We start from the raw sequence: 10,854 nt of genomic DNA, 5'->3' as shown, positions 1-10,854 counted from the left end.
AATCAAAACACTTTCAAACAATATCTAGGGCATGTTGTAGTCCAGATTAAAATGTAAAAAAAGTTTGAAAATAAATAGCCTAATAAGTCTAAATATTTAAGTATTTGGCGCTGTGATGAACATCATAGCAAATACACAAGTCTGAATGGCTGTTTAAATCATTTAAACATGATTCAGAAACAGAAAGTAGAGCAGCTACTTTGTTTACAGGGTTTCCGGGGTAACGGCTGCATTTAAATGAATTATTATTATTATTATTTCTGCAGTTTAGCGCCATCTGCTGTCAGAGAGTGAAAGTGCGCTTTCATCCAGAGCGTCTCTCATGTTCCGCCATGTGCTTCTCGTCCCCGCTTGTTTACATCAGAGTGCGCACGCAGCATGCAGCATGCAGCGGTGTTGTGCATTTTGACCAGTTGATGGGAAAAGTATTCTTAAAATGCATTCAAAATTCGGAATAATTTGTAATATATAATTATTCACGGTATTTAGAAGTGCCCATGATACCAATATCGTGCATATTCATTACCGTGATATATCGCATTACCGAATACAGGCACAAGTCTAAGTTCAAGTTAAGCTCAATCAACAGCATTCAGTGCATATTAATTATCACAAAATTCAATTTGATCCTTGTTTTATTCCAAAAACATTATTTCAAAAATGTTTAAATAAGGTGAATAAAGCTTGAACAAAACACAATGTTTACTTTAATAACAGAATATCCTAAATATGACACTGTGTCATACATCACAAATGATGGCTGATAAATAAATATTCTGATAAAAAAACAAACCAACCTGAATCTTGTCACACCAGCCAGCGAAATATCTGAATGTTTGAATAGACATGCCGATATGTGTTTTGAGGGCAAGAGTATAGACTGCTCCTGAGTCTATGGTCTCAATAGTGGCCAACTCTTCCTGATGCTGCTCCATCAGATCAGCCAGTCTGGAGAATAGACATATACACATAATTACAATTATGAAACTTTACTCATATGTTTATCACTGCAGAGACTGTGTTACAAATAATCATCGTCCATCACATATAGTTGTATATTTCCTTTCCGTAGTCATCCTTGTCGAATTTATTCATACTTAATGAGAGAACAGTTTGGTCAATTAAAAAGCTCATATTTTCATAACTTTTTTGCCAGTATGGTCTGAGCAAAGATAATCAGAGCCAAATTTGGTAAGTACGTTATTCAAACAATTACCAGTTCAACGCAGTAACATAAGAAAGAAAGAAACCTGTGTAACTGCAGTGTTTAAATATAAAATGCATGTACTTGTAGAGTAGTTTGCCTCGGTCTCTGGGGTTCATCTTGCCCCACTCTCCCTCCTCAAATGCTTCTTTAGCTGCAGCTACTGCTTTTTCCACATCCGAGATCTGAGCTAAGGACACATCACAGATTGCCTACACAAACAAAAGTTGAAATGTGAATGTGAAATAGAAGAAAATAAATAATGCCGAAAGACAGAGTGAAAAAGGAAACTGTGTCCCCTGTGTACCTGTCCATCAGTGGGGTTAATGGTCTTATAGGTCTTTCCCTCTTCAGCATCTACAAACTCTCCATTTATGAAAAGCTGGTGTGGGATTCGGATTGTCATGTTGTTCAGTTTCTTTTCTACCTACAACATAAATGCAGATACATAATCATAAAATACAAAATTACAAATACATACACACACACAAAAAAAACTGTATAAAAGCCAATTTACCTAATCAACTTTGTTTTTACATAAACAGTCAGGAATTCTAAGTTTGATACCTGCGATGTTTACCACTGTGTTTGAAGTCTAGATCTACAGTATCTCAAATTAAAAACCTGAAAATCTGAATCTTTATAGAAATAATGTTAAAATTTCCACTTAAACATACAACAATTACTATCACAAGTACATCATTCTTCGTTCCCAACTTTTTTGGAATGTACTGCAGGCATCAAACTTAAAATGAGTGTATATTTGGACTTCTAGAGTTCCTGATATCATTTGTAATATTCTGAAAAAGGCTGAAATAGTGTCTGTTTCAGCATTGCATTTTTGTATATAAATTATATATGTACTGTATATATATATATATATATATAAAATTATAAGCTACTACCCATTTAACAGATGAAATACTAACATAGTCTACGGTGAACTCTTCTTCCTCGTCCTCTCCTCTCAGCTTCCTCACACACATTTGAATGAACTCTTCAAAGCTTGTTGCCATGTAAACATCCTCATTCTGCAACTGCAACTGTGCCGCCCTTAACTTTACCTCTTCCACCAGTCTATAGTACAAAAATAAGACAAAATCTTAGCAAAATAGGAACAAAAAAGCAAAATAAAGTATGTACATGTATGTACAGCATGATGAGAATTATACATTCACATATTACCTGACTACATCCATCGACGCAGCACCAGATTTAAAGAAGTCAGTACTGTCTTCAACCTTCTCTACATTAGTCAAAATACTCTTCCACACCACCTGGACAAAAAAAGCAATAAATACTCTAACCTTCTGCCTTCAACACACATTATCTTTCAGAATGTAGAAAAGTAGCATTTAATACTAACAGGTTTGTAGCATACAGACAAAGAATATCAATAACACAAAGAATATCATGGTGACTAGTAATGAAATGAGTGATATATTTTCACCCTCATCTGCTCAGCAAATTGTTTTTCATCCTCAGAGAGCTCCACAGTGGAACTGACAGCAGCTTTAAAATACTGGGATGCAGCAATCATCTTCCCATCCTCAAACTGCATATTCTTCACAAGTAACTATACACAAGTACAAACAAACTTTATGTACTTAAATACACAGACACACACTCATCTACAGACTTGCATTGCACATTTTATTGGGTAAATGTGTAAATCAAAACTCAAAAACGAAAATTCAAGTTAAATTCATCCTCATGTCATTCTTTTTTTTTTTATTCTGTGACAAAATATATTTTGAAAATGTTGAAGTGTCTAAACAAAGAATGTCAAATGTTTGGAACAACATGGGTGAGCGAGGGGTGAATAATGACCTATTCTTTTAAAGACTTTAATCTTAGTAGGGCCCAAGTACAATTATGTTATTGTCCATTACCATATGGGCTAGAATTCTGCTGAATCCTTGAGTTGAGACAAAAGGAAATGTAGAGCTTAAATTTCTATACATTTTACACTTTTTCTAAGTAATACACAGGCTGTTTGTCCAGTTCACACAAAACTTGGTACTGGTCGTCTAGAGACCCTCATGACAAAAACATTTAGATTCAGTGCATCATTTCTAAGATGTGATCTAATTGATTTTTCAGCTGTGGCTCATTCTGACACACTGAAACAGTAAGACTTCTGTTTAGCATGTTTCCACTGAAAATGCTTCTGTTGCTAGGGGCTATAACTTAAGAAAAACCTAATTGTGCTATCTGTGACTGAAGAAGTTGACATTTGACTCCAAAGCAATTGCATCCGCAGCATCAACAGGATCTATTCTTTCGAATTTGTCTATTTTGGCCATGGTCTCTTCACGTGTGCTTGGACCGTGATGATTGCAGCTTGCACTTAAAAGGACCATTCACCCAAAAATGAAAATTGTGTTGTCATTTACTCACCCTCGTGTCATTCCAAAAGGGTATCACTTTCTTTGTTCTATAGTTTTTTCTCCTCTTTTTTTGACCATACAAATCAAGTTTTTCAGTTAACAACATTCTTCTTTTGTTATCAGTAGAAGAAATAAACACATACAGATTTAAGACAACATGAGTGTGAGTAAATTATGACAGAATTTTTATTTTTGGGTGAACTAACCCTTTAAATTTGGGTGGCAAAGTCACAAATCCCCTCAACTACTCAGGCTAGCACAAATTAATCCTGCCTAAAATAGGTGGTACTATAATAGCATAAATTCAAAATATCTCTGCATGTCCTTACCGTCTTGCCATCATTCCCAAAAAGAACAAGGCCATTTTTGGTAACCAGACCTGGTCGACTTGTTCCAGGGATTTCCAGAGGTTGACCATTACTTGAAGAATGATCATTTTCCAACAGTGTTGATCCATAAAATGAAACATTCTACCAAAAGAATTAAAACAATACTGTTGCAACAAGAGAAGTTTTTGCACATAATTTAATGCATTTGACTAAGAGTCTCTGCATGTTTCCTGTACTGTTGTGTGTGTTAATTAAAACACTCACTTTGCCATCAATCTCTGCCCAGGCTCCAGGTACTCTGTCATTTCCTCTGATCCAGTTATGAATGGCTTCTGCTGGCTGGTTCCAGTCAATCTATTCAACCAACCATAGATAGTTATTGTTTAAATGTTGTGTACAACAATGAGGTTGAAGCTATACAGCTATATATCGGCTGTTGTGCTTTGCTAGAGAACTCCACCTTTGAATTTTCTTTCTTCTGAATACACTCATATGTGGCTCCTTCCTCTGGTTGCTTTATTCTCAGAGCTGTACCTGCTGCAATCAACCTGACTGCCTCCACCTAAAACAAAAACACACACACAAGAATCCAAGGGTGCTCTCATTAAAACGGTGAATGGAATTCTGTTTTAAATTTCATGCATAGTATGCTATAGTTTGCAATATGATGTAGCTGTAGAAGTTTCTGCATTGATCCACACCATGCCTTTGACTCCCTCTGGGAACAGGAAGCGTTTGTAGATGCTGTTTACATTGTCGTTTGGCTCCACATCACATTCTCTTTGTAAAAGAATTGGTCCTGTGTCCAGTCCATCATCTGCCCAGAATATAGTAAACCCACCCTTCTTATCACCATGAATCAGAGTCCTTAGAGGACACAAAATAGCAAAACATAAATTATGTTAAAACAACGCAATTTGACATAATTTACACATTCAAGAATTGTGTTATCATTTGCTCATCCTCATGCTGTTTCTGTCAGTGAATAAAATATTGTGCCAAGCCCCAAAATTTAAAATGATCATTTTTAAACATATTTTTTCCACAGCAGTTCACTCTGCATCCTCCACTGTTTTTCATAGATGCGTTTTGGCCATAGAAAATTGTTGTTGATTATTTTCTTTACTGAGATTATTGATTAATTGTTGCCTCCCCAGACCTACTTTTGGTTTACGGCTCAAATCAATACATCCTACATTGACACCAAATACTGGGGTCAAAGCAGTTGAATAATGTTTCTAATTACCACACATATACACATGTGCTAATAAAACACAAAAAGAACACACATACACATACTTAGCAATAAAACACAAAAAGCACACATACACACAGACATACCAGTTAATGGCAGAGGCACCTCTGTGTCTGGGCAGCAAGGAGGGATGATAAATGATGGACCCGTGTGTTGGGTGATCTATCACTTCCATAGGGATGAATTGAGAGCAGAAAGGAAGAACATTCAGTTCAGCACCAACTGCCTTATACTGATCCACCACTTCTGTGATGGCCTTTCCCTTCAGCCTCCAGCGGGGAAACTTGAACACTGGCACGCCATCCTTCACTGCCTCAGTTGCTGTGGAAAGTTTAAAGATTTATTTCAATTTGTGTAACATTCGTGTTTTATTTTTCAGATTCATATAAAAAAAAAGAGCAGTGGCGAAGCACACCTGCCATGAAAAAGCTTTCTGCAAATAACAGGCAATTTTATATGTCAAAGACAGAGGTTGGCCAAAGTTCTATATTGCAGCTAATTCATAATTCATTACATTTTGGGGAATCCCACAACAAGACAATTAACGACCTGAATTAATTTGTCTTGCCATTTAACAACCTGAACTAATCTTGTCTTGTCATATTTTATATTTCAAGAGACTTGTAGACCTTAACACATAGTCTTGAGTTTTCTTCTGCATGTTTATAAATGTTGCATCACATTACTTATATTTAATGGATAGTACATGTATATTTTAAATGATTTACATTGTATATAAATATTCACATTTTAAGGAATTTAATGAATGTTTTTTTTTAAATTATGAACAGTTCAGCAATTAACAGAACAGTTGTATCACCATGATATTTTTATACAGTATATAAAACATTCACCGTAGAAGAACTCCATTTATGTTGAATTCCATTTTTTATGTATTTTTGAAAAAAGGACAGATTCAGACCAAGATGAATGTTTGGTGCAAGAGCAGAGCTGTTACATAAGAGTTACTGTTACTGTCAGAGAGTGAATTTGCATTTCATTCAGCCCGCCTGCCATATTTTGGCACTGGTCTGAACAAATCACATGTAACAATTGGACAAAATGTTCACTCCAAACATTTGTGCAAAAATCTAAATTCTGTTATCATTTACTGGCTCTTTCGTTTTCCCAGATATATGACCTCCTTTCTTCAGAAGAACACAAATGAAGATTTTTTGAAAAGTAATCCATCTCTGAGACTATATAATGTGTATCAGTCCCTCAAACTTGACGACGTTCCCAATGATCGTTTATAAATAATATTTAAATAGGAGCACTTTTTTTACACAACAATTTTTTTTCACTTCAGAAGACTTAATTGGGGTCATATGGAATACCATTGCATCTGACTTGTAAGGACTCCACACACTAAATGGACCCAAAGAGTTGGCTTATATTTAGAAAAATCTGTTTGTGTTTCACAGAAGAAAGAAAGTCATATAAACCTGGGATAGCATGGGTCAATTTTGAGAGAATTATCTCTTTAGGAGTAACATCAATGATCCTAACAGAAACAAGAGACTTACCAAGTGGGTCCATTTTTCCATCTTTGTCAGGGATGGTGAATACACCAACAATCATGTGGCCATCCTTCTTCAGCTCTTTGTACACTTCCTGTCCAAAGAGACTCTGGCCAATCACAGCAATCTTCATCTGAAATGAAAGGAACATATACAGGTTAAAAAACCTATTATTGACTACACACACACACAACTACTACTATTACTATATATGCTAGCATATTAGTTCTAAAATTAAGTATAAAATAGTTTGATGACATCTTTTACAAGCACTGTAAATATATGCACTTCCTATAACAATTAAAATAAAAAACTCTCTTTACTCTCTTTCTGCATTTCACTTCTCTAGCTTGTTTACCTCTCTGTCTTAAAAAGTAAATTTTGGAATTTTGTACTGCAGATATTGTTGGGTTTTATGATAAATTGCTTGTCAAGTTGCTTTGGAATTAATTCACAAGCCTATGCTTGTTATGCAAGACCATGTTCAATGGAAATTCAGGTAGTCTGGCCTACCACTGGAGAAGAACCCTCCAAAACTGTTGCTTAGTGAATCAGTGTTTGTACTGGTAAGCATGTGCAAAGTGTGAATAGGGAATTCACTTAGCAACCTCTATCATGATTGTGCCCTTGAGCAGGACACTTAACCTTAACAGGGCTCAATAATAAAGATGGGATTGCAAAATTAGGCCAATGTGAGCATTTCAAGCCAGAATTGTCAACTACCCTTTTTGGATGTTCTTACAACTCAATGATCTTATATTGATCGATTATGTACATCTGTTTTTATCAAAAATGCCATTTTTACAGCATAGATGTTTAGGGAGTTACTAGCCTTCACAAAATTAAATTAGCTCTAAAATGTTTAATATAGGTATTACAGGAAAGTCTGTAACTCCCAAATATTATATCCTAATTTTTTTTTTAATAAAATCTGACCCACAAGTGTAAGGAGTAATACTGAGGAGACATAACAGTGTTTCTGTAAAAGAAAAGCTGTACATTTATTTAGCTTCTTCAAAAGCAGTCATGTTACCACCTTACTACAGAGAAATGTCATGTACCCTTTAGGTGGCTGAACTATTTTATTGATAATGTTGCAGGGCAGTGCTGACAACAAGCTTCTATGAGTGTAAATGTCTCTATGTGTGCATGTATCATAAGTGTTTGGCATAATTTTGCTTAATTCGCTATGTGCAATTTAGGAGCCCATGCAACATGTCATACATTAGGAGTCCATACAAATCAAAGTGAAACAGATGTGTCAAGCTCGAAGAAAGATAAATGAACTATAATTGTAGCCATTGCTTATGTAGTTATTTTATTGATTAGTCACAAAAATGTTCCCTTCTGCTCTGCCCATTCCAAATATGATATGCCTATATGGAGGGAAAAAGGGGAATTGGAACTATGTTAAAACTACATTTACCCTGCCCTGAAACAATTTTTCAGGCACTGTTCTAAACTTCACAGATGTTGGTACACATTAAAGAAAACTTTTTATCCATTTGCAATGCAATGTGATGCTTTAATTTAAGAATTACCTCAAAGCTACACAACTGCAGTCAGTAAAGTTGAAATGTCACCAAAACAATTTACATTTATTCAGGAAAGGAAAGGACATGACATGTGGTATGTAGTGAGCAGTGATTAGTGAACAAACACACACACACTGTGAACACACACACACACCCAGAGAGTGGGCAGACATTTTTTGCTGCGGTGTCTGGGAGTTCGGTGCCTTACTTGAGGCTCTCACCTCAGTTAATTGTAGTATTGAAGGTGGAAGAGAGCACTGTACATTCACTCCCCCCCAACTACAATCATTGCCGGTACCGAGACTCAAACCAAACCTAACCATTAGGCCACGACTGGCCCACGTTATTTAGCAGACACTTATGTCATTTGTTAATAAACTTTAGATGTTGTTCATTCAGATAGACATGCAAGTTAATCTTGTTCAACAAGTGCAATGAAATAAGTGCAGCTCTACTGTACAGGCATCCACTTACATATAATAATCCCCAATTCATTCCCCATTTATTTTCCCAAAGACAAAAAAAGAAAAAGAAAGAAGACCATAAACTGATAAAACCACAGTTGGTGGTTGCCATTGACTTCCACAGTAGGAAAAAAAAATACTATGGAAGTCAATGGCGGCACGATGCAACGCAACGCGTAAAAAGACAGTATAAGTCATTATAATCCATAATTATGTCCCCACTGGATGCAACAAATGCCTTGTTTATAATGGGTTTTAATGTTTTTGAATCGTCACTCTGGCCTGACAGGGCATCACAGTATGGTAAGGGGAGTAACATTTCCGTCACACGCTTGAGGTATTCGGCCAATCACAATGTAGGCTACAATTTCAGTTTGTTTATTGTGAAATAACTCTGTCCTTCTGTCCTCTGATAAGCATTGTTCAGGGCTGCCGTTCCCAAAAGCTTTAATGCTTTCTTATGATACTTTTGGGAAAATCAGCCCTGTTTGAATGTACTATCAGAAGTGAGTGAACGCTCTATGTGATCGATTAGTTCTGTCTTGCAACATTTGCGTGTGTTCAGATGAGCAGGAAAATAGTTCTATCCTACACAATTACTCGCTAACAAAGGTTATTCGTCCAATTCAATGCATATTGTACGCATTATTATTTTTTTGTTAAATAAACAAAATCACTGGTAAATAAATCACACCTTAGTATCGATATTTTTTGTTTGAGTATCGATACTTTCGATACTCGCGTCAGTATCGATATATCGATACTTCGGATCGATACACCCATCCCTAGCATAGAGGAGAAGCAATAGCGTACAGTATGTGGGAAATAATGTGTTTTTTGGACCTTAAACAGCATAAACACAATTCATTACACCAAATACACAAATAAAATATATTTAATAAGATCACTTTTAGTATGATAGAGCAGGCTACAGTAGTGCTAAGGCACTGTAAAATAACTAATACAAGCTACGGTTACAAACAGGGGTCCCATTTGTGCAGGGGCCCCATACACTTTTGAAGTGTATCACCGCATGTTTGGAAAGTGTTGGCAGAAGTAGACATGGCTCTAGGACTCTCGCACTTCGGCTGACTTTGAGGCGGAATGTCGGACACGTCTGACAAGTTTTCTGATTGAGCTGTTAACAGTGTTCGGAACAGACACGAACTGCCATAAACGACTCTAACTGAAAAGAACCGGTTCAAAAGAACGATTCGATTCGTTCACGAACCAGATATCACATTCCAAGCCGGGCAACAGAAAAGTTTTTTTTTAAATGAGTCTGCAAAAATAAATGAATATCAAAAAGTAGTGAAACCCACCAAAGAAAATGCTCATCATTGAAGGATAGTTGCACAATCGAGTGCACTGCAGGGTCACACAAAGTTCGATCAATGATACGCCCACAGCAATCTAAATATTTAACCTGACATTTACGGCAAATAACATGGAATGATTTCATCGAGCATGTCAGAGTTTAGGCTACTATAATGCAAAGAAGCCAACACATTAGTCAAATCTGACATTAACTTTACATGAACTAGGCGACATTCTTTTATGCACGTTTGTTTATTTAAAACAATAAAACGTTTTCGCTAACACAAGACTAATTTACGAATGTACGACACGAAACAAGCATGTGCCCTTTGTCAAAAGGAATCAGTCGTTGCGCACACAGGCTATGTGACTATTTGCTTGCATTTTTAAGCAATCTACATGTAGCCTATGTTGATATTACACTTAAGCAATCTACATGTAGCCTATGTTGATATTACACTTAAGCAATCTACATGTAGCCTATGTTGATATTACACTTATCATACCTTTGCACGTCCAGATTGGAGCTGTTCCTCTGCAGGAAAGAAGGATTCAGCAGACACTGTTGCTATTTATTTCAGCACAACTGTATTGCAGACCAGCGATCAGACTACCAATAGCGTTATTACAAACGCAAGGGGGTGGAACCGAAAGTTTCCGTTTCCACAGTTTTAGAAGCATATGCTGGAATCATAGTGTAAAAACGTGACAAATGTGTAGGGCTGTATAATGTGACGCGTTGTTGCTACCACTGAGTTTTTACAAGAGTAAGCTAGACGATTATAATCAATATAACACTACGAATTTAAGGTCCAAAATAAAATTCAACTTGTATTGTTT

The 10,854-nt window shown here is 36.2% G+C and overlaps 1 protein-coding gene across 1 annotated transcript in view; it reads right to left on the bottom strand.

Moving 5' to 3' along the window:
* The window catches only part of LOC107586352 (cytosolic 10-formyltetrahydrofolate dehydrogenase-like), a 20,063-nt gene extending 9,446 nt beyond the window's left edge, over positions 1 to 10,617 (bottom strand). The window contains exons 1-13 of the mRNA XM_016273676.1: positions 10,521 to 10,617; positions 6,705 to 6,831; positions 5,265 to 5,499; positions 4,625 to 4,790; positions 4,384 to 4,485; positions 4,188 to 4,277; positions 3,924 to 4,064; positions 2,655 to 2,780; positions 2,390 to 2,481; positions 2,134 to 2,281; positions 1,512 to 1,631; positions 1,289 to 1,416; positions 798 to 948 (exon numbers count right to left, since the gene is read on the bottom strand). Coding sequence (XP_016129162.1) covers positions 798 to 948; positions 1,289 to 1,416; positions 1,512 to 1,631; positions 2,134 to 2,281; positions 2,390 to 2,481; positions 2,655 to 2,780; positions 3,924 to 4,064; positions 4,188 to 4,277; positions 4,384 to 4,485; positions 4,625 to 4,790; positions 5,265 to 5,499; positions 6,705 to 6,831 — 1,626 coding nt within the window. The 5' untranslated portion in view covers positions 10,521 to 10,617. The remainder of the gene's footprint in view (positions 1 to 797; positions 949 to 1,288; positions 1,417 to 1,511; positions 1,632 to 2,133; positions 2,282 to 2,389; positions 2,482 to 2,654; positions 2,781 to 3,923; positions 4,065 to 4,187; positions 4,278 to 4,383; positions 4,486 to 4,624; positions 4,791 to 5,264; positions 5,500 to 6,704; positions 6,832 to 10,520) is intronic.
* Positions 10,618 to 10,854: the final 237 nt, after the last annotated feature.

The sequence above is a fragment of the Sinocyclocheilus grahami genome, unplaced genomic scaffold (assembly GCF_001515645.1).
Source record: "Sinocyclocheilus grahami isolate Dianchi unplaced genomic scaffold, SAMN03320097.WGS_v1.1 scaffold80.1, whole genome shotgun sequence".
Taxonomy (NCBI): Eukaryota; Metazoa; Chordata; class Actinopteri; order Cypriniformes; family Cyprinidae; genus Sinocyclocheilus; species Sinocyclocheilus grahami.
Note: the sequence above shows the minus strand (reverse complement) of the source record. Positions and strands in the feature narration are given on the sequence as shown.